Source organism: Balaenoptera borealis (assembly GCF_965194805.1).
Source record: "Balaenoptera borealis genome assembly, chromosome: 20".
Lineage (NCBI taxonomy): Eukaryota > Metazoa > Chordata > Mammalia > Artiodactyla > Balaenopteridae > Balaenoptera > Balaenoptera borealis.
The window spans coordinates 15,212,332-15,237,265 of NC_138879.1; the positions used below are offsets into that span (position 1 = coordinate 15,212,332).

Sequence of the window (24,934 nt, forward strand, 5' to 3'; positions counted from 1 at the left end):
TGAGGTAAGTTCCCTATATGCCTACTTTCTGGAGGGTTTTTATCATAAATGGGTGTTGAATTTTGTCAAAAGCTTTTTCTGCATCTGTTGAGATGATCACATGGTTCTTCTCCTTCAATTTGTTAATATGGTGTATCACACTGATTGATTTGTGTATACTGAAGAATCCTTGCATTCCTGCGATAAACCCCACTTGATCAAGGTGTATGATCCTTTTAATGTGCTGTTGGATTCTGTTTGCTAGTATTTTGTTGAGCATTTTTGCATCTATGTTCATCAGTGATATTGGCCTGTAGTTTTCTCTTTTTGTGACATCTCTGTCTGGTTTTGGTATCACGGTGATGGTGGTCTCACAGAATGACTTTGGGAGTCTTCCTTCCTCTGCTATATTTTGGAAGAGTTTGAGAAGGATAGGTGTTAGCTCTTCCCTAAATGTTTGATAGAATTCGCCTGGGAAGCCATCTGGTCCTGGGCTTTGGTTTGTTGGAAGATTTTTAATCACAGTTTCAATTTCAGTGCTTGTGATTGGTCTGTTTATATTTTCTATTTCTTCCTGGTTCAGTCTCGGAAAGTTGTGCTTTTCTAAGAATTTGTCCATGTCTTCCAGGTTGTCCATTTTATTGGCATACAGTTGCTTGTAGTAATTTCTCATGATCCTTTGCATTTCTGCAGTGGCAGTTGTTACTTCTCCTTTTTCAGTTCTAATTCTATTTGAGTCTTTTCCCTTTTTTTCTTGATGAGTCTGGCTAATGGTTTATCAATTTTGTTTATCTTCTCAAAGAGCCAGCTTTTAGTTTTACTGATCTTGGCTATCGTTTCCTTCATTTCTTTTTCATTTATTTCTGATCTCATCTTTATGATTTCTTTCCTTCTGCTAAGTTTGAGGTGTTTTTGTTCTTCTTTCTCTAATTGCTTTAGGTGTAAGGTTAGTTTATTTGAGATGTTTCTTGTTTCTTGAGGTAGGATTGTATTGCTATAAACTTCCCTCTTAAAACTGCTTTTGCTGCATCCCATAGGTTGTGGGTCGTCATGTTTTTGTGGTCATTTGTCTCTAGGTATTTTTTGATTTCCTCTTTGATTTCTTCAGTGACCTATTGGTTATTTACTAACGCATTGTTTAGCCTCCATGTGTTTGTATTTTTTACAGGTTTTTTCCCCTGTAATTGATATCTAGTCCTATAGTGTTGTGGTCAGAAAAGATACTTGATACAATTTCAAATTTCTTAAATTTACCAAGGCTTGATTTGTGACCCAAGATATGATCCTGGAGAATGGTCCATGAGCACTTGAGAAGTGTATTCTGTTGTTTTTGGATGGAATGTCCTCTAAATATCAATTACGTCCATCTTGTTGAATGTGTCATTTAAAGGTTGTGTTTCCTTATTTATTTTCATTTTGGATGATCTGTCCAGTGGTGAAAGTGGGGTGTTAAAGTCCCCTATTATGCCTGTGCTACTGTCAATTTCCTCTTTTATGGCTGTTAGCATTTGCCTTATGTATTGAGGTGCTCCTATGTTGGGTGTATAAATATTTACGATTGTTATATCTTCTTCTTGGATTGATCCCTTGATCATTATGTAGTGTCTTTCTTTGTCTCTTGTAATAGTCTTTATTTTAAAGTTTATTTTGTCTGATATGAGAACTGCTGCTCCAGCTTTCTTTTGATGTCCATTTGCATGGAATATCTTTTTTCATCCCCTCACTTTCAGTCTGTATGTGCCCCCAGGTCTGAAGCGGGTCTCTTGTAGACAGCATATATACGGGTCTTGTTTTTGTATCCATTCAGCCAGTCTATATCTTTTGGTTGGAGCATTTAATCCATTTCCATTTAAGGTAATTATTGATATGTATGTTCCTATTACCATTTTCTTAATTGTTTGGGGTTTGTTATTGTAGGTCTCTTCCTTCTCTTGTGTTTCCTGCCTAGAGAAGTTCCTTTAGCATTTGTTGTAAAGCTGGTTTGGTGGTGCTGAATTCTCTTAGCTTTTACTTGTCTGTAAAGGTTTTAATTTCTCTGTCGAATCTGAATGAGATCCTTGCTGGGTAGAGTAATCTTGGTTGTAGGTTTTTCCCTTTCATCACTATGCCCTGCCACTCCCTTCTGGCTTGCAGAGTTTCTGCTGAAAGTTCAGCTGTTAATCATATGGGGATTCTCTTGTATGTTATTTGTTGCTTTTCCCTTGCTGCTTTTAATATTTTTTTCTTTGTATTTAATTTTTGATAGTTTGATTACTATGTGTCTTGGCGTGTTTCTCCTTGCATTTATCCTGTATGGGACTCTCTGCACTTCCTGGACTTGATTGACTATTTCCTTTCCCATATTAGGGAAGTTTTCAACTATAATCTCTTCAAATATTTTCTCAGGCCCTTTTTCTCTTCTTCTTCTGGGACCCCTATAATGCAAATATTGGTTCATTTAATGTTGTCTCAGAGGTCTCTGAGACTGTCCTCAATTCTTTTCATCCTTTTTTCTTTATTCTGCTCTTTCGTAGTTATTCCCACTATTTTATCTTCCAGGTCACTTATCCGTTCTTCTGCCTCAGTTATTCTGCTATTGATTCCTTCTAGAGAATTTTTAATTTCATTTATTGTGTTGTTCATCACTGTTTGTTTGCTCTTTAGTTCTTCTAGGTCCTTGTTAAATGTTTCTTGTATTTTCTCCATTCTATTTCTGAGATTTTGGATCATCTTCACTATCATTACTCTGAATTCTTTTTCAGGTAGACTGCCTATTTCCTCTTCATTTGTTTGGTCTGGTGGGTTTTTACTTTGCTCCTTCATCTGCCGCATATTTCTCTGTCTTCTCATTTTGCTTAACTTAGTGTGTTTGGGGTCTCCTTTTCACAGGCTGCAGGTTCGTAGTTCCCGTTGTTTTTGGTGTCTGCCTCCTGTGGGTAAGGTTGGTTCAGTGGGTTGTGTAGGCTTTCTGGTGGAGTGGACTAGCGCCTGTGTTCTGGTGGATGAGGCTGGATCTTGTCTTTCTGGTGGGCAGGTCCACGTCTGGTGGTGTGTTTTGGGGTATCTATGAACTTACTATGATTTTAGGCAGGCTCTCTGCTAATGGGTGGGGTTGTGTTCCTGTCTTGCTAATTGTTTGGCATAGGGTGTCCAGTACTGTAGCTTGCTGGTCGTTGTGTGGAGCTGGGTCTTAGCGTTGAGATCGAGATCTCTGGGAGAGCTCTCGCCAATTGATATTACGAGGGGCCAGGAGGCTTCTGGTGGACCAATGTCCTGAACTCAGCTCTCCCACCTCAGAGGCTCAGGCCTGACACCTGGGCAGAGAACCAAGACCCTGTCAGCCACTTGGCTCAGAAGAAAAAAAAAGGAAAATAAATAAAATAAAGTTATTAAAATAAAAAAATATTAAAAATAAAGTAATAAAAAAGAAGATAGCAACGAAACCAAAAAACAAATCCACCAATGATAACAAGTGCTAAAAACTATACTTACAAAAGCAAACAAACAAAAAAACACGGACAGAACCCTAGCACAAATGGTAAAAGAAAGCTATACAGACAAAATCACGCAAAGAAGCATACACATACACACTCACAAAAAGAGAAAAAGGAAAAAAATATATATATAAAAAAAAAAGGAAGAAAGCAACCAAATCAATAAACAAATCTGCCAATGATAATCAGCTGTAAATACTAAACTAAGATAAACATAAAACTAGAAAACAAATTAGATGCAGAAAGCAAACGCCAAGTCTACAGTTGCTCCCAAAGTCCACTGCCTCAATTTTGGGATGATTCATTGTCTATTCAGGTATTCCACAGATGCAGGGTACATCAAGTTGATTGTGGAGATTTAATCTGCTGCTCCTGAGGCTGCATGGAGAGATTTCCTTTTCTCTTCTTTGTTCACATAGCTCCTGGGGTTCAGCTTTGGATTTGGCCCCACCTCTGCGTGTAGGTCGCCTGAGGGCGTCTTTTGGGAAGTCTGAGGTCTTCTGCCAGCGTTCAGTAGGTGTTCTTTAGGAGTTGTTCCACATGTAGATGTATTTTTGATGTATTTGTGGGGAGGAAGGTGATCTCCATATCTTACTTGTCTGCCATCTTGAAGGTCCCTCCCCTGTACCTTACTGTTCTGACAAAATATGATGTCACTGGCTAATCCATAGTCTGAATGTGCCTATATGTGGAGTTGTCTACATTTATTTCTATTTTTCTTATTATTTGCTCACTCCCAAACCTTATTTTTTTTTTTAAGAATAAAACATTTGAACATTTATTTAACTTTCTTTTATACTTATTTAGGGTTATAAATTTCAAATATAACACTTTGAATTTTTTGTTTACATCCCTCTCATTGAAGATGGCAAGTGTTAACCAAAACAAGTCCCTGCAAAGTCACATGACCAAGGGCTTGGCTACAAGAAAGAACAAATAATTAAAGTCCATGATGCAATTTACCAGACAATGATACAAAGATGAGTTTGCAAGGAGCTAGCATTCCGGCTGGAGTAGTGGATGGAGGAGAGTGGGCACTGATTGTGGTATGTGCTACAAAGAACAAATATAAAATACACTACTATGAGTCCATTTCTGAAAATAAACATGGACCAGGCAATATGCTGTTTCATATACATCATTTCATTTACTCCCCACAACAACACAAAGAAGTAAATATCATTATCCCCATTTTACAGATATTAAATATAAAAATTAGAGAGGGGAAGTGACTCCACCAAGACAGCACAGTAAGTGACAGAACCCAGATTCCATCCCAGGTCTATCTGAAAACCAAGCTTGTGCTCTGAACCTCTTGACTGCTACTGAGTTCCTGAAATTAAATGTAACAGTGATTCAGAGGAGAGAGAGAGGGAATTGAAAGTCTTCCTGGAAGAGAAATCCTTTGTCTCTGGGTCCTGGAAGTTTGAGTGTGATGCTGATAGGTAGGAAAATAGGAAAGTGGGGAAAGGCGTAGAAGATGGAGGGAACAGAATGAATGAACATATAAAGGCAAATTTTTACAATCCCAGAGAATGTATGGGGAGAAACAAGTCAACTGCATTGGCTTCCCAGGAAAGTTAAGATTCTGGGCTGAGGAGTCAGTATTCAACACCACAGGCAACAGGGAGGCACTGAAGCCAAACCTTATTCCTTTTGACTCCTAGCCTCACCATTCTCTAAGATCACCAGGAGCCTCTTAATTGGTTTTCTTTTAGCCTTTGATCTTTTTCTTTCTTTTTATTTTCTCCCTCCAGCTTTAAGTCTTATGGACTATTTTCCTTGAAACTGTCTCTTTTCTTGACATCTGTGACACTACCTTGGCACTTTTCCTTTCCTTCGGTTACGTTAACTTCTTTGCTCTATTCCCCATTCACTCTTCTTTCGTAGGCAGCCCTCCCCTCGACTCCTGGCTTCAGCTCTCACTGCAACAGCATCTCCAGCACTGAGATTTCCTTTGCTTCTCTAGCTGCCCGCTGATCCCTCTTCCTCCAAATGACCTGCCAAACGATGCTGTTTGAAGCTGAAGTCTTCCCTTAAAACCAAATCCCCTTAAGAGTTCTTTATTTTTAAAAAATACTTCCAGTCACTCAGGCATAACATCAGCTGCTGTTTTTCTCCCCCCTTTGCATCGTCTCTCTTGGATAATTGCAATCCACTCATTCTCTCCACTGCCTCCTTCCTGGCCCACACAGAAACCTGATCAAAATTCACCTCAAAATTCTTCAGTGGCTTTATATTTCCTCCTGTACATAATCTAAACTCCTTAGCATGGTATTCAAAGGCTCTCCATAATTTGTCCCTTATCTATCTGTCTGTGTCTTTACCTCCTTACCTGGTACTTCTAATTCCAGACAGAGTAACTTATTCTAGAGTTTCAAACATGCTTTCCCTCTGCCTGGAATTCTCTTCTGCGTTTAGTTCATCAGGCAAACTACTTCTCATTCTTCAAGTCTCAGTCCACACCATCTCCTCTGTGAAGCCTTCCCTGGTGCCCCTAGATGGACTCAGCGATTCTTTCCTTTAGGCTCTGTCTTACCGGGTACACGTCCCCATCACTGCACCAACTGCAGCACTCTCTCTCTGTCTGCACGTCGGTCTTCCCACTAGACTGTACTGAGGACGGAAGCTACGTTTTTTCACATATGTACAACCTGCTAATAGGGGTAAATAGCTGCAGAATGAATGAATAATAACCCCTTACATTTGTAAACTACCTTATGGCTTTCGAAATACTACAACACTTATATTCTCCCGTACACCTATACTACAGGCACAGGAGTGAATATTACTCCTAATACGGTAGAAAATTGACTGAAACTCAGGAAGATTGAAGGACAGATCCTAGCTCACGCTGCTCAGACGTAAAAGAGATGAGATGAGAACCCAAGGTCTTCTGAAACCTCGTTCCACTGCCACACTGACAAGATTACGAACTGGTTTTTATTTCTGGGCAAATTTGTATGAAAAAGTTGACCAATGTAAAGAACAGTATGTTCATTTTTACAGTGTACAATCTGGATTCTTACAATTAAAATCAGCAACTGTTAATTTTGACATTTTTCGATTAGCATTTTGGGAGAGCGTAGTTAAGAAATAGAGACAGCCCTAGTCACTGTGACTTTTTACGCATGACTGAACACAACTATGTTTTCCCCTATAATTAAGGATGATGGTGATCAAAATCAACATTAATGTGGGTTCATATGTGGTTATAATGACCAATGGGGGGGGTGGCAGCGGTGAGGGCAGAAGAAGTATTTCCACATAGCTTATATAATGAGGTCACCTTGTGATTCAGTCACCCTGCGGACTCCATCCCTGAAAGAAAGTCAAATCCCAGTTCTGTCACTTACAAGCTTTATAGCCTTGAATAAGCTTTCGAACTTCTCTGTAAGACAGGGATAGTAACACCTATCTCTCAGGACTGTGGTGAGAATTAAGTGACAGATATTAAGTAAAATGTATTTTATATTTCTTTTATATCCTCCATAGTAACTAGCACACTGCTGGACTAAAGGAATGAACGTTAACCATAAAAGACTTTAAACATATTAGAAGATGACTGTGTGCTCAAACAGAACTTTAATCTTTAACGTATGCAGCAGGGTGAAATGCAGTACCCTATCCTTAACTCCAATCTTTGCCCCTCCACACCTAACCTCACTACTTTTACAGCCAGAAAGGAAATCCATGGATCAGGGAAAAATGACTGGGGATGGATGTCATTCACTGTTAGTCACTGCAGGAAAACTTGGTAGTGTAACTTCAGGCAGAGAGTGGGGATAAGGACAGAGCTAACCAGTCCCTAAGAAATAAGGTAAAAGTTAAGCTAACAGGAGGAATATGAACCTTTCATGTAGATCAGAGGTTTTCAGGAGGATATAAACCTTACATTCAAGATATATTTGCTTTGCGATATTTTAGGAGAGAATCAATCACATGTCAGAGTTAAAGATTCTTCTCCCCAGAACTGTCCTCTCTCCCCTCTCCTGACAAAAGGCAGGGAAGGGTGTATCCAGAATAACAGAGGGTAGATCCAACCTCCATTCCATCTGTAGGCATCAGCAGCCCCTCGATAAGGATTACTGGAGACAAGCGATACTCACCCTTGGACAACTGTAGGTTATAAGACAGTGAGGAGCTGCCCTTACCTGATGCCCCTGTACCTCAGGAGTTCAGAACTACGGAATCTTTCAGACAAAATCTCTTTCTAAGGCAAGACTACCCTCTAGGGCATCCCTACCCTCCGCCCATTTACCTGTTTGGAAGTTGCATAACAGTTGTTATACACAAAATATACAATGGTACTATGTTTTTCTAATAGATTTTCACTTAGCACCCAAGGGAGATAGTTAATCTTAAAGTTTCTATTTGTAGTACTGAAACACGCTAACAAGTGGACTCAAATATTTCCAGCATGGATGTTTTCTCCATTGTTCTAGCCAGAGTCACTAATGTGTAGTCACATAGATTTCATCAGCTCTGGTGATGACAAACTTGATATACAACACTTTAGTGTTTCAGAGAAATAACACTTAAGTGTTCTGATATTCTTCTATGTGGTGCTCAGATGTGATAAAGTGGTACAGGGACAGCCAGCTGGTGAGGAACTGCTTACAACCTAAAGCCTATCCTAGCTATCTTATAATGTGGGCTGAAATAACATGTGCTGCTGTGGAATGTCTTTATATTATAGAGGTACTTGTGGGGAATTATTTAGGGAGACCTAGTGAGATTAGAATTATGGGGCAGAGAAGGGTATCTGTCTGCAAAAGGTCTGTGCTCCCATCCACAGTCGAGAGTTGTTGGGAAGCAGTTACTTTGCCAGGGACCTTGCATTCACATTCAAGTGGGGTCACTTGACAGTTCTGGCTAATGGAATACAGGCAGAAATTATATTCATTACTTCAGACCTAACCCGGAAAAATCTTCTCCTTTGATTTCCATGACCTTACTTTCTCTTGTTTCTCTAATATTACTCTTGTAAATTATTATTTGGCTCACCATTTTCTTCTAGCATTTAAATACACCTACTCTGATATGAACCTATTTACAAAACAGAAATAGACTCACAGACATAGAGAACAGACTTGTGGTTGCCAAGGGGGAAAGGGTTGAGAGAGGGATGGAGTGGGAGGCTGGGGTTAGCAGATGTAAACTATTATGTATAGAATGGATGAACAACAAGGTATTACTGTTATAGCACAGGGAAATATATTCAATGTCCTATGATAAACCATAATGGAAAAGAATACAAAAAAAAAGAATGTGTGTGTGAGTGTGTGTGTGTGTGTATATATATATATATATATATATATATATATATATATATATATATATATATATATATAAATCACTTTGCTGTACAGCAGAAACTAACACATCATTGTAAAACAAATATATGTCAATAAAAAAATACACCTGTTCTGTTTTCATGCTTCCAAACTTCCTGCTTTATACTCTTAACCTGGATGATCTTGTTAAGTTCTATGGCTTCTACTGTCAGTTATTTGCTGATAACTCTGCAGTCCATAACCTCATGCCTTCAACTTTCTCTTTTCCTGTTTTCCAAGGTCACATTTCTATATATATTTGTTCATCTTCCCTTGGAGGCAATTCATTATAAACATGCCAAAAATAGGATTTCACCTCTCCCCATAAGCCTGTTCTTCCTCCTGCCTTTGTTCATGCTAGAACCCTTCCTCCTTTCAGAATGTTCTATGCTGGTCAGTAGCTTCACTATTTTCCATCATTCAAGATAAGTTCTGAAGTCATTTTTGATCCCTCCACCCTAACCTCCCATACACACAAAAAAAGACCAAGTGCTTCTGAGTATCTCCAAAATGTCTACCTTGCTCTCTGTTCTCACATTACAGGCCTTAGTACTTCTCACCTAGACTACTGCTCTAAACCTCATAACTAGTATCCTGACCTGCAGTCTCTCCTCTTCTTCAACCCATCTTCCATATGCTACTTGTCAGAGCTATTTTGCACATTATCAGAGTTACCTGATCATTGTCTCCGCCTTCTCACAAAATTATAGACTCCCTGTTACCCACAGAATAAACTGTAAAGCCTTACACCTGGCATTCAAGACTTTTTGCCTAGTGACACTTCCTATCATTCTCTCTGACCCTAAGTCTTATTTTCTAATTATGGCTTCTCACAATTCCCCAAGGGCACTTCATGTCTTCACACTAGTTTTTGTCCCTGCCATTATGTTTTCTAGCCTGCTTCCAGCGCTCTCCTGCGCCAATGCTGCTAAACGGAATCAACTCATCCTTCAAGGCTGAACTCGACTGTCACTTACTCTGCAAAGTATTTTCTCTTTGTCTAGGTCCCTCTGCTACTCAGTACTATGGCACTGTCATTGGTTGCTATGTGTCTGGCGTTCCTCTAGAAGGTCATGGCTCTAGTGTTGGGGGTGTCTTAGTCACCTAAGTTTCTCTAGTACCTAGCAGAGTCCTTGGCGTAGAGTAAAAGTTCAATAAATGTTTCATGCATGAATAAATGCCACGCAGATGCGTGCGTGGAAGAGCAACACAAGGACTTCCAGATCCACTGTCTAATGCACTACCCAATTCAACCCTGAATTAGCAGGCATCTCTGTTGCCACGGATCAACTGTGAAATGAGTGTGACCACGACTCAAATACTGACCATACACTGACAATCCTGATCTTTTTCATCTCTCATCTTAAAAACCCTGCCTGCAGTTAAACTTTGGTGGTTGCTGCCTTATAGTCTGCTTGTTGCAAATGACACCCACATCTTTACAAAAATGCTCGCCTCTATCTTCAGCTTTTCAGTTAGTAACTGCTTTGGCATGTTCTTTTCGTGGCTTTCTCGTGGAACCGGAATACAAAATACATTTCTAGTCAGCTTGTCTTACTGTTTCATATTCAACGCGGAGATGGAAGCGTTAACGATAAGGAGGAGACTATAAGTAAAGCGTGCCCAAGATGTACCTTTGTAGAAATGGGTGGAACAGCATAATTTCTTTTTAAACATAGAACTTGGATAGAAATTTGCTGCTTTCTCCCGCTATGCCTCACAGTTTCCTCCTGCGCTTCTGTTCTGTTAATGCATCACTGGCCCTAGGAGAACGGACGCTGTCTGCCTCTGCTGTGCCAGTGAAGCCTTTAGGCAGTTGCAGGGCTTCACGAGGCAGCAGAGCTGTGACGCCACTGAACTGCCACCGTTTGAAACGCCAACAACAGGCACAGGAAGATGGATCACTTCTTCCTCCTCCACGTTCCTCAGCTCTTTCTTTGTACCTCCAGCACAGCACTCGGCCTTAAATTATAGCTGGTTATAAATATGTCTGTTAAAACCGCTATCCTGTAAGTCATGGTAGACAGATCTATCTTACTTGTATTTGTATCTGCTGCAGTGCTTAACACAGAGCCTTGAATATGTCACCTAACAAATGTTCACTGGGTGCGTGCTGAAATGCATGCCTTCACTTTCCACTGACGTGCAGGAGCAGAACAAACGAAACTACTTAACTGTGGGAAGAGTTTCTCAAATACTTCCAGTTGCAAGCTTCAAGTTAGTACCACTGACCACTTCTTTGTTCACTCATTAATTCATTATCTAACAAAATATTTGCTGAGTGCTGACTGTGTGCCAGCCACTCTATTAATCATTAGGAAGACCAAGGTGAGCGTGATAGGAAGGTTCCTGTCCTCATGGAGCTCACTCACATTCTAGACGGGAAAGTGGACAATAAACAAGTATTCACAGACAATAAATTAATAAAAGACTAGAAAGTCAGAAGGTTGCTATGTTAAAGCCAGGAAGGACTTTCTTAGATAAGGTGACACGTGGCAGTCTTAGGAGGTGGCCATTAGGCTGAGACCTGAAGGAGTGAGAGATCTTGCCATGTGATGAGGGAAAGTGAGCTCCAGATGGAGCGAACTATTAAGTGCAAAGAGCCAGGGGTGGAAAAGAGCTTAGCAAGTTCTAGGAACTGGTAGATGACCATTTATGACCAGAAAATTGTGAATAAGAGGGAGAACAAATGAACTTAATTAGAGAGAGTAGGCAGAAGCTATCTTTGTAATACAGGGCTTTGAAGGATCTGGCTTTGATTTATTCTAATCACAACAAGAAGCCATTGCAGGATTTTCAGGAGGACGTTACACAGGGTGTGGTCAGTAGAGGTGGAAATAAGTGGATACTTACAAGTAAAATTTGGGTGGTAGAACCAAGTGGGTATGCTGATGGCTATAGTGAACACATGTCTCACAGCTGTGGGTTCTTACGGTTGAGTGAATAGAAGGCTATTAGTGTTGATTTTACCAAATGTGGAGATTCAGCTGCTTTTGAAAGTCTAGAGACAGCCGAGTAAGTTGCTCCGCTCACAAAAAAAGAAAATGTGCTGTCATATCCCACTAAGCTGGCAGTAACTCCTTCTGATTGCTGTGCCATGAATCTTGGTCTGACAATCTAGGAAAGCCTGTGGGATTCCCATCTTTTCATTCAGCCAGTGTTGCTTCAGAGACTCATTAACAGGACAAATTAGCCTCTATTTCCTACGCTACTCTCAGTACCAAAAATTTCCCTTAAAATTTCCCTGCTCTACTTCTTATGGGAAGTTGCTTTAACCCGTATTTGCTACACCTTAAAAAAGCAATATATATATATAATTTAAAGAAATAAAGCAATATTATGCTTGTAGCAAAATCAAATACAGGAGAGGACGAGCCCTTCTGTGTTTTCGTTAGTTGACTCTTCTGCATGCCTGCCGAGTCATAAAATGATGCTCTCTCTCCATCTTATAAGCAGAACTACTTCTCTGTATGTTTATTAACTTAGCAAACTTCACATGAGTTTTTATGACAGTAAAAATAAGTAGTTCTCAGTTTTAAATAGGTGTGGAGAAGAATTCTGATTACCAGCTTTCTGCAAACTTAATTTTGGACTTGGAAAAGGAAAAAAATATGTTATAGCTGTCCATCTTTGAAGGCATGAGAGTTTTAACAATGGGGACAATTTACCTATTTGACTGATAGATGTGGGTTCCATGATTTATGCTGAGAGAAACAAATTTGTGAAGTTTAAGGACATCATGCCTGGGGAAACTGGACATATTCCCAGATATATATTAGATTTCATGTAATATCTCCCTTGCATTATATTACAAAACCATGACCCTGGGTCACTAGAATAATAGATATTCCATTATTATTTTGAGTCTCAAATTTATTCTTGATGCCAACAGGGAGTTAGAAAATGGTTTAGATAATAAGGACAAAATATTTATGGCAAATTAGACAAATCCCCCCAATTATTATAGATTAATGAAATCTCTCCATGAAAATCACATATCCAAAATCATGACACCAGAAGACTGACTTCCCCTTAGTGGTAGAAAAAGAATTAGAAGTGAAGCAGATCTGGACCCAGAACAGAGATTAGAGAGCTAATATTTCTAGGCAGGTAAGGTCATCTACTAAGGGACATGTACTAGCAAAAGGTGTTTGGTACACCTCTCTTCTCTCTGCATTAACTCTTCCAAACCTCCTAAAGGCTGACTTAGTTCCACAAGCCTTTTTTTTTTCTTCGCATGATCTATCACTTTGCTGAATTCTTTCCTAATGCTTTTAGAAAGCAGAATCCATCTGCCAGTTCAAGGGGTTGTTGGTGGGAGCCCGCAATGGCTGAGGAGCAGTAACCTCAAGTTCGTGCTTCCGTGAGGGTAAGGTTAAGTGTCGTCCTGCCTGGAGGCTCCTGTTTGGATTAAAAAAACAAATAAAACCACCACAACCCTGCAACTCACCATTTTGTGGTCATTTCAGACTTATGTATTCTTTAAGAAGCCAGGCTGTACAAGTTCCTGACACAGAATTAGTTTTCCTTTATAGGGAGAATGGCCTCTTTTTTTTTTTTTTTTTCTCCCTTTGACAAACTGCTTCTTCTCTGACACACTGCTTTGTGACATGGATTTTGGAGCACCCAGTCTCCACTGTGTAATTTGCTAACATGGCCAAAATAATTAAGAAAAATCTTAAAGAACATTTATTGTAAGATATCAACTCTGGCCACGAGGAATCGAGTAAGTACTCAACTGTCCCCACAGGTACAGTCAGGACTTGTGTAGCCTTTTCCCTTTTCCACCCACTATAAATTTGCTTCTCTTAGTTTGAGGAAATCAGGCCAGCTCAAATTAGGCTTCCAAATCAAACCTCATTAGGGTCTACAGCTTAAGACTCGTTAAAGTTTACAACAGGCTTCCTGTGTTTTATTCAAACAGTTAAAAATAAGGCAGCTGAGTCTTTGAATCTCTATGTCAAAATCTTACATGTATATACACATCAAAATGTTGATCTGAGAGCTGTTCTTAGGGAAGGGGAGGCTAATACCATGAAAACAGAGATAACAGGAAAGAAACAGGAAAAAAAAAGAGTGGGGATTCATTCAGGGCTAGCCTAAAGCTATGTAGAAATATTAGGCAGTAATTGGACAGCACCACAAGGCTGGTGGCCCCAACTGCCTACTCTATCAGCCTCACATTTCAACTATCAAAGTCATTAATAGGTTGGATTATAAAGGCTGGTGACTTCTCTTAAATGCTTTACTTAAAATACGCAAGTTGCATTTAATGTTTTCTACTTCCCTGTTATGACCATAACAACAGAGATTAGTTTATTAGATTAGTGAGTTAATCTGATAGCTCAGTGGCCGAGCGAATAACATATAAGACAGATTAATTTTAGAGTATGACAGAATATGACAGTGATGAATAGTGGGAAACAGAAGGCAGAATAAGGTGGTGAGGTCTAAGGCTTATGAGTGCTTCAAGGGGCAAACTTTTATCTAGAATGTTCATCTAAAATCTTAGAAGTTTTGATGTAATAAAAGATTTTGCAGTGATACTTTACTTACAGTTTGATAAACACCAACATGCATATATATACAAATACTCTACCCTGTTACCAAGCCAAGAAAAGGTACCTATAACTCACTTCTTTCTGTGACAGACGTGTATGCAACCTTAGGTCACTCTTTCTGGGATGTCAATTGTCTGCCCTGATTCTGGGACAACAGGAAGTCTGATATTTAAAATAAGGAAAACTCTATCTCAGCTGCTGCACTGACCTCCAGCTCTGCTTTTTCCTCTTTCTAGCGCCATCCTCAGATTACTGACTCTCTTCATTTAGCAGAAGTACCACCCTGGGTGGCCTATTTCTGATGAAGGTCAACTACTTTTTGGCTTCAGTAGAATAGTCTCATCTGTGTCTAATTCCCTAATAAGGTCAGTAAGTTCAGGGTGAAGACGTGAGTGTTGAAAGCCCAGGAAGACGGACTAGAAGAGATGTTCTGTAGCTTCTGAAAGTTCTCCTTACACAGAGTTATGCACGTCAGGCACTGGCCTACATAATGTGACTTCAGAGGCACTGAGTTAGTCTTCCCTGGTCTACTGAACCACATTAGATGTTCTAGAGAGAAGCTGGAGATAAAGTGGAGAACAGAGTGGGGAACAATGTACAGGAAGTAGAGGCTGAAGCCACAAAGGCAAACCCTGCCTGGAGAGAGTCCTGCTAATCAGACTCGCCTACAATGGAAAGCAATTACAGCCAGTTTCTTTGAAAGGCCAGCCTGGGCTCTGCCAGTGACATTAAATTCTTAGTGCATTTCCATCTCATTGACCCAGGGGGCCTCAAGCTCTGAGATCAATACCTTAGGAACAAAGCTGGTGCCAGACAGTGTTGGGAAGAAGGCTGAATTCCAACTGAGATGAAACATGTAAGAAAGCTTTTTTGATAATGCCTGGTCCTGTTTACTCTCTGCCATTAAGTGATATATGATGATCCCTCAGCAGCCCTGAGTGTTATTCAATCACCAGGCAACAGACTACACAGCATTTGAACTTAGAAGCGTTTGCTCTCCTTGTCCCAGTGCATCAGCCTCTTGCCAAAATGATTCTAGTTAATAAACAATGTTGAGAAGGTAAGCCTGTAAAGCCATGATATGGCTGCATAAATACCATCTCTTCCCCTTTGAGAGCCTGAGGGTTTTATCTGTTGTAAGGATACTGTTAATTCAGCGCTAGTCTGGCTCCCTTGGACCTCAGTTCTCAATCCTCTGAGACGTTCCTGGATAAGAGAGCAGATCAGCCAGCAAAGTTCCTCTGGAAACTGATTTCAGTGTTTATTAGGCAATTCTAGATGGGTCTCTTTTTCTTAACTATGTCGTTGCCAACTCTGTGTACTAACATCAACAGCAGTACTAGTGGTATTTACAATAAAATCCTCTTGGGAATGGCATACAATTCATAGAAGAGACTCAGACCCAGGGTTTTTAAAAAAAATCTTGTGCCCCCAAATGCTGACAGCAGAAGACTCCTGCTGCCTATCCAATTAGCCACAGGACTTAGTTAAGGAACACCTGAAAGGTCTATTACTGTAAAGAGAGGGGAAGACAAAGAACATCCCCTGACCACTTTCTCTGTACTCTGTGCTAGTCTAGGCATTACACGACATGACCTCAATTCTCAACAGCTCTAGGAATTATTACTCCTTTTATGTAGATGAGAAAACTGTCTCAGAAACATTATGTAATTTCCCAAAGGCCACAGTTCCTAGAAGAGGTAGGATTTAATTAAGCAGGTCATCTGACTCTAACGTTTATGTTCTTTCCACTACAGCATGTTTCTTTAAAAAGTTTCCCTCTTAGGGAAGACAGTACAAAATCTACTGCCTGGCTTAATATCGTCATCAGAATCTGGAACTGATCTTCTAATGAGTCGGCATGAAGTAGGCCGAGCAGCACGCCCACAAGCACAGGTGTCTCTAACAGGACCTGGTGAAGAACATGCCTCGCGAGTAATAATAAAATCCCAGCACGGTCAGAGACGGTCAGCCTCTCTGATGACTCACAGCGGAAGGCCCAGGCAAACCTGGCCTATCTTCTTTCTGAGCCAGAATAAGCTCTGCGTTTGTCAGCTATGTTGTTGGTGTCTTCTTTGTTTCCAGGAAATCAGGACTATACCTGCTTTTGAAAACATCAACTTTATTAAAGGAATAATTCTTTCAAAAAGGAGTGTGGAAGAGTAGAAAGCACACCTCACTAGGATGCTAGATATCTAGGTTCTATCCAAGAGAGTGGGAAATAGTTTCATATCGAGTCTGGTTTGTTGAGCATAGTTTCATATCGAGTCTGGTTTGTTGAGCTGAGAAAGATTAAGTCAGGATCAAGCTCATCAGGAAAGAGTGCTGGGGTAAATCAGTGACGTCTGCCACGGGTGCAGGATAGGGGAGCGGTGGTACACACAGCACATTTGCCATTCCTCTTTTAACTCCTCTTCCTTTCTCCCACCTGTTAACCTTATGGCTTTTCACAAGTGCTTCAGCATTTTAAGGCCTTTATAGTAAAATAGGGATAATGACACTTTATTTATCTAAAGGTAAGAGTGGCTAAATCAGCTGATCTCCTCAAGTCTTTTTCAGCTATAAGGTGTAAGATTCCATTTTCCACTGTAAAGCTTAGCATCAGCTGGGCTCTAATGGGGTCAGTCACTGGTGACTTTAACAACGGCATGGCTTTTAAAAGGGCACTCACAATTTTAAAACAATTCTGCTCTAAGTCAAAGAGGTGAACAATCTATCAATTCTTTCTGAAGAATACTGAGGAAGTCTGTCAAATGGTTAAATTAATTACAGCCTGGGGACTTCCCTGGTGGCGCAGTGGTTAAGAATTCGCCTGCCAATGCAGGGGACACGGGTTCAAGCCCTGGTCCGGGAAGATCCCACATGCTGCAGACCAACTAAGCCTGTGCACCACAACTAATGAGCCTGTACTCTAGAGCCTGCAAGCCACAACTACTGAGCCTGTGCTCCACAACAAGAGAAGCCACCGCGATGAGAAGCCCGCGCACCGCAACGAAGAGTAGCCCCTACTCGCCGCAACTAGAGAAAGCCCGCATGCAGCAACGAAGACCCAATGCAGCCAAAAATAAATAAATTAATTTAAAAAAATTAATTATAGCCTGTGAACCCTAGTGGAATCAGACAAAATTGTTTAGAAAAATATAGGAATGTAGGGAGCATTCTAAACATCTATGCAGATTTTGAGTCTTAAGGAAATAATATTGTGAGAAAATAAACTTCATTATAGCTTTGTCTTCAGAAGAAACAGAGATGATGTTTCCTTTATGTGAAATGTTCAATGAAGAACACTTCTCACTGTTTTCAATACCCATGCTCCATGCAATAAATACAAAATAGGCTCACAAATTGCTTATTACAGGTCTATGGCTTACCTGGGATCACAGAGAAATTTGGTTTTCTCTCCTTCTTCTCTCCAGATAAGCCATTCTCGAAAAGAAGGATGCACAAACATACGAGTCATGTCTCTGCGCTTGATTAGGAACATGGAGAGGTTCTCCATTCTCTGCTGAAAATCCTCCCATTCTAGCGTGCCTTCAATGCTGCCAGCATTGATGGCTTGGAAGATGTGTTCATCAGTCAGTGGGTGGAGAGAGGCCACTGCCACATTCAGGAGAGGCATCACCCGGTCAAAGGAAGACTGGGTTGGGAACTTCATATTGCACTGGAGTAAGTAAACCTCAGAGAGCGAAACAGGAACTACTTTGTAGCTAGAGCTCTTTAACACTAGATAGCCTTTCTCTATGAGGTCAAATGTGAGTTTCAGGTATAGATAGGACCCTTGACTGAGTGTCTTGAGATGAGAACTGAGTTTGCCAAATGTAGTATTGTCCATTTTGCCATTAAGTGAAATGTTATTCTGGATCTCTGAGCTGCTGTGTATCCGGTGCAGGATGTAAGCCTGCAGGTCCTGGTCTATGGCTTCATTCTCTTCTAGTCGATCCAAAAAAATCCTATGGAAAGGCAGCAGCTTGGTAATTTCCTAAAACAGATGGAGAGAGAGAGAGAGAGAGAGAGAGAGAGAGAGAAAGACCTTCAGTTTCCCCTAACTCTTGTGATAAACTACGAGGTCCACAAATTTATTCTGAACTTCTGAGTGGTCAAAGAAAAGAGGGAAATACGATCGAGTATTAGTGTCCATAGATTAAGACATATTAGTTGCACAGGAGGGACACTTTTCCTAATATTGAGACTTAAAATAACTTTTATGGGTCTTCATAAAGGGCACTTTAGGAGTGATTTAATGGTCAATATCCTAAATAACACTCACTCCTAAAATAGAAAAGAGAATGCCATATAACTTTTGTTGTAATTTTTCTCAGTGTAAACCATAGCATAATGTCAAAGTACAACTCACTAAGATAAATGTAAAAGGACTTAAAGAATGTCATATAAAAATGTGACCTTCTATCCTGCCTGATAAAATGACTTTATTTTAATGTAGGTTCTTTGGAGATGCCTTAGCCCAAAGGAACACTTCTAATAGTGGGAAGCTTGGTACCTTGGTGATCTGCTTGGAAATTACATTGGGGGAAGGTGACAGGGCTTTGTGGTGACTCTCATGCTCTGGAATCCATCTTTTCTTATCTGCTTATAGACTTTGCTCCTGTAAGTATCCATTCCCTCTCCTGCATTAATTTCCTCTTCTCTTCTCTTTCTGTCTTGTCTCCACAGAGACATGTGACTCCGTATTCCTCCCTCCAACTACTATATCTCTGTTCCCATGTTTAGCAAAACCTAACAGAAAAGTTTTCTCTACTTACTGTATTTCATTCCTCCCTTCCCATTCTCTCCTCCATTTGTTGCAATCGGGCTTCAATCCCGTCACTTCACTGAAATGGTCCTTGTCAAGATGATCAGCAATCTTCATCTTGCCAAATCCAATAACCAAGTTTCATTTCTCATCCTCCTCAACCTCTCAGCAGTATCTGACACAGGTGAACACATCTTTCTTCTCGAGTCCCCTCCTGCAGCTTTTGCTTCCACAGCATGCTCCCCTCATTTTCCTCTTAGCACACTGGCTACTCCTACCCAGCCTTTTTGGCTGGCTCCTCTCTCATTTCTCAGTCCAGCCAGGGCTCACGTCTCCATTCTTTCCTCTTATCTGGCCACCCTCACTCCCTAGAATAGTTGGGTCCCATGGTTCTAAATATCATCTATACGTGGATGATGTCTAATTTCATATTTCCAGCTTAGTCATTTCTTCTGAGCTCTCATCTTATATCTCCATCTACTCAACAACGACACTTGGATGTTTCATAGACAAACTTAATGTGATCAAATCAGAACTACTAAAATTTCCCCCCACCACAAAACCTCCGCATGTCAATAAATGGTATTACCACTGACCCTACCACCAAATCGTAGGAACTATCTATGATCCTTCTCTTTTCCTCAAACCAGCATCTACCCAGTTGCTCACCAAAACCCCACAATTCATCCTTGAATCTTCTCTCTTGCTCATTCCCACATCCAGCCCATCATCAAGTCCTTTTGATTCTTCTTCAAAATATACTCCAAATATGACCACTTCAGAGGGTCTCCACTGTTCCCACTCTAGTCTAAGCCACCATCACCTTTCACCTGTACTTCTGCTTCCATTCTTGATCCCCTACATATTATTATCTACACAGCCAGCAGCCAAAGAAGGTAAATCAGATGTTATCACTTTACAAGGCTCCTTGGAGAGGCCTTTCCTATCTGCCCTATCTAAAATATCTGTCATCCTCATTTATCCCTTTACTCTGTTATATTTGTCTTCATAGCACTAACACTACCTAAATTTTTAATATATGTTCATTTTTTACTTTATTATTTGTGTTCCTCACTAGAATACAAGCTTTATGAGGGCAGGGGTATTGTCTGTCTTGTTCACCATTGTGTCCTCAGCTCTTAGAAAGAGCCTTTTATACTTGAAGTACGTAAAAAATGTTTGTGGAAATAATGAATGATCAATTACGAGGGTTCATTTTTAAAGACCTAGGAATTGTTTCATTGTCAGCTAAATAATTTTAAAAAGTTATTGGTTGAAGTGAATGAAGTATCTGGGAAGTTATTGCAGGTCTTGATCTATGAAGACATTGACATTTGGACTTTGTGTGTATAATACTTTTCCTGTTCTTTGGCACAGCTGAAAAATTAAAGTCACATGGTCTACCAAGTCATACTTAAAACATCTTTTGAGATTGCGCACGGCATTATATAAAAATATAAATGAAGGAAAAAAACCAAAACAAACAAAAATTATATAAATGAAGATATCTCCTAAGTACGTACTTAGTAAAACTAGTCAGAGATTGTGTTCCTGGAAGTTTCTTTTATTCATCTTTCATCTTTAACAAGCTACTGACCAATAATGGCGGATTACATAATTTTTAGTTGTAAAGATGCATTTATGTTGATTCATTCAAATTACTTTGAGATTTTAATAACAAACATCTGCAAGTTGGTGGTCAGGATCAGAAGTACAGTCTCTGATCAAAGAAGGCAGATTGACCTATATTGGTCAATCTACAGGAAAAATACTAAATGCCTGGGAGAGGGGAAAAGGAGGGCACCGAGACTATTTTCTGTATATTAACAACTGTTTTAAGGGAGTTGCATCAAAATAGTGGGATGGGTGCATAATATGCAAAATTTTAATGTTCTTTAAAAGAGGCTATGGTTAGGGGAAAAAAAGTTGAGAAACCCTGTTTCAAACCAAGTGTGAACATGTAAAGAATGGAAAATACCAACTCAGCTATACTGTGAATGGCAGAGAAGGGGGAGTCATTTATCCTTAGCACATATGTCTTTACAGGCGCAGTTCCAACATTCCTAGTCATTCTTCTAGGCCATAAACTAAGTGATCAGTGAGTGAGCAGGGAAGGTAATTAAAAAAAACTCTTATCTCCCAGTTGCAGTAAATTTAATATAAAGCCTTAATATTGCCAATATTTCTTAGAAAAAGAAATATATAGAAGAAAGTCCATCTTCATGCTATAGAAAGTTGAGAAACAGAGGGAAGAACTAGAAAATCTGACTCTACACTGAAATGGATTTTGCCTGGCATTAAATGATAAAAAACATAAAACAAAAGTCAAACAGTGAATTAGAGTGTTACAGGATCTATTTGCTTTGCTATACTCATGACAAAGTCTAGAAAAGTGGACTTTCTTTTCATGCTTTTTTGAGGGACACTTTATCAAAACTTACTCAGAGCAATGGAAATGGGAATTTGAGCTAAGAGAGTAGTATACAGAGAATGCTCTCTCTAGATTGTATCTCTTACTCTCAAAATATGCTCCTTGGGAATTACTCTTGCTAGCGCTCTAGGACATGGTAGAGATTTAGAAAAGCTCATCACTAAGGGTACAAGGACCTAGAACTTTTTCACTTTAAGCACTCTCCAAGGGAAATAATTTATGGTCCAAAAGCAAACAAACACATACCTGTAAACTGGTCCTAACTGTTACAATTAGTTTGAGCCAGGAAGGAAATTTTCCAATCATTTTACTCAGAAATGATACAATTGTATCCCCATAATCCGGTTTGTGAAATTCTGCTTCATTTAATCCATCAATTAAGATGATGAAATCTTCATCTGGGATTTTTCTCTCTGAGATAGAAAGAAACAAATTACTTAATAATTACCAAGTGGATAAGTGAGTTCTTTCTGGGTCTTTGATCACATATCTCTTTGGAAGAAAAAATTAGAAAAGGTCTGCTGTGTGTTTAGTGAATGCTCAGGGTACATAATTTATTATAAAGACATGGAATAATTCATTTAGTGAGTTCATTTTGTTTTTCACCAGGTATGAATGTGTTTGTCACATAAATAATATATAAGCATATGTATCATCATCATCATTTCCCCCGTGTTATCAGTTGTGAGACAGCCTGAGCATTGCATTTATGAGAATTTTCACATGTAAATTTATTTTTCTCTCATACCTGAAAAAGCTGGAAAGAATGTTTTTCTCCCCCTCCGCCCCCACCCCACCCCCCTGAATCTGACAGCATTAAAGAGAACAGTATCACATGTTCTTTTGGGAATTTCAAAAAAAAAAAAAAAAAAAAGGTTTTATTTGGAGTCCACAGCAGTATATAAGACTATATGTGAATACGTAGTAGGAAGGAAGGGATGGAGGAACAGAGAAAAGGAATCCCAACCAACAGACAGATCTACACTAGGCAGGCGGGATTCCAAGATCTTACAGAACCAGCAGCTTCCAAGATTATACCTAAAGCAGCTTCAAGGAGACCAGACCCTTACGTGATCTTCCCAGGGGAGCAGGCAGGAGTCATGTAGGAAAGACAAATATCTTTTGTTTCCCTTTCCTGCCTGGAGTCTATACTACCCTAAATTGACAAAATCAGTTTATCGTTAGGGCTAGGCTGTAGAAGACTTGGTAAGATTTCAGGTTTCCACTCCCATTAAATGCTTACTGATTCTTAAACAATACTGAACAGTTAGAGATTAAAAAAATCCCCTGGCTGAATGAACATTTCAGTATAAATGAATTGCAAATAACAAGTAAAAGTTCCTGGTTGGCAGGACCTTACAGGGTCTGAAGAAAGGAAAGCAGGGGAAGAGAGAAAGAAGTCACTGGATGCCTGAAACAGGAAATAGGTTATATCTGAAGAGGAAAAAGAAAGTGAAGCTGGGGACAGAAGGAAAACTCTGAGCAACTCTGTACCACACTGGCTCTTTTAGCTTTTGAAAGAGTCAAGACTAATTGAAACTCTACATATTTTTGTTTCACATTTGAAAATACGCAGATTTTTTGCATGATTAATAAAACTTTATATTTCCCCTCTAAAGTACAAGCTTTACATAAAGGAGTTTAATTTCAATAGCCTAAGTACTATAAATTAGTTCTCAAATTATAAAGAGTTTCAACTATTACTTTCATCTGGTGACTTTAGGAAGAGAAATGAACTATGGATTTCAGCTCTCTAACTGTTAACAATGATTATTAATGAAATGGCATTCTAGATGATATAGGGCTAAGAAAACACATTACTCCTTTAGGGAGTCCAAAGAACTCCGGAAGAGAGAGGAGTTGCTTGGAACTAACTGGGATTTACCCACACAAATGGGGGCTCTTAAGTTCTTGATTTTGAGGACCTTGGCTCCCTTTAGCATACTTGTGTCTTTAATTCCCATAGAGGAATTTTCTAATTGCATTCTGCTTGGCGATATACTAGAGCTATCCTTTGTTACTGAGTAGAACCTTAAAGTATCGTGAAAAACGTTGACTCTCATTTTTTAAAGAAAAATATATAATTTGAAATCTAGCTCCTGAATCTAAATTGAAAGTGTTTTCAACTGAACTTTCCTGGAAAGAAAACTCCAGCTACTTTTAAAAAATTCCCTATTTTAAAAACTACTGTGATAAAATTTATATATACAATTAATTGTGAAGATCTTAACTGTGCACTTTGGTGAGTTTTGACAAACATGTATACTCATGTAACTAACATCCTGATCAAAGTAGAGAACATCTCCATCATTCCAGAGAGGTTCATTCCCAGTTCTCAATAGGCAACCACTGTTCTGATTCATATCACCATAGACTATACTTGCTTCTTATGCTTGATATAATGTTTCTGAGATTCATTTATGTTGTTGAGGGTATTATTAGTTTGTTCCTTTCTACTACTAAGAAGAATACTAAGAATTTAATACTAAGATTTCATTTAATATCCATCGAATGAATATACAATTTATGTATTCTTTTGTTGAAGGACCTTCGGTTGTTTCCAGTTTTTAACTACTATGAATAAAGTCAATACAAACATTTTTGTATGAGTCTTTTTGTAGACATATGTTTTCATTTCTTTTGGGTAAATACATAGGAATAGAATTGCTTGGTCATAAGGCAGATTTATCTTTAACTTTATAAGGAACTGCCAAATAGTTTTCCAAAGTAGTTGTACCATTTTAAACTCCCACCAGTAAAGTGTGAGGGTTCCAGCTGCTTACCATCCTCACCAACATCTGATGTTCAACTTTAAAAATTTTAACCACTGTAGTGGGAGTAAAGTGGTGTCTCATTGTGATTTTAATTTGCATTTCCCTGACGACTAACGATGGCAAACACCTTTCTATGTTCTGGCAGCCTATTTGAATATCTTCTTTTGTGAAGCATCTAAATCTTTTGTCCATTTAAGAATTGGATTATTTATCTTTTCATCAATGATGTATAGAAATTCTTTAGATACTATGGATACAAGTGCTTTGTCACACACGTACACAGAGTGAATTATTTTCTCCCCTTTTGTGATTTGCTTTTCCTTTTTCTTAGTGTATCTTATGTTGAGCAGCATTTAACATTTTGATGAAGTCCAATTTATTAATTTTTTCCTACATGGTTAATGATTTTTAGGACCTAAGAAATCTTTACCTACCCCAAGGTTGTGAAGATATTCTAAGTTTTTTCTATTAGTTTTAGAGATTTAGCTTTTATATTTTGGACCATGATCTATCTTGAATTTATTTTTGTGCACCTATGGTGTGAGGTAAGGACTGAGATTCATTTTTTCTCCACACATGTATCCAGTTGTTGTAGCATCATTTGATGACAAAAATTCTCTTTTCCAAATT

At 39.2% G+C, this 24,934-nt stretch overlaps 1 protein-coding gene across 17 annotated transcripts in view; it reads right to left on the minus strand.

Annotated features, from left to right (window-relative positions):
* Window positions 1-24,934, minus strand: part of TANC2 (tetratricopeptide repeat, ankyrin repeat and coiled-coil containing 2) — a gene marked incomplete at its 3' end in the record, with an annotated part of 357,840 nt that overhangs the window by 48,218 nt on the left and 284,688 nt on the right. For all 17 annotated transcript variants that reach the window (XM_082373745.1, XM_082373742.1, XM_082373746.1 and 14 more), the window contains 2 exons: window positions 21,777-21,943; window positions 17,721-18,328 (listed from right to left, as the gene is read on the minus strand). In XM_082373745.1, the coding sequence (XP_082229871.1) occupies window positions 17,721-18,328; window positions 21,777-21,943 (775 nt within the window). The remainder of the gene's footprint in view (window positions 1-17,720; window positions 18,329-21,776; window positions 21,944-24,934) is intronic.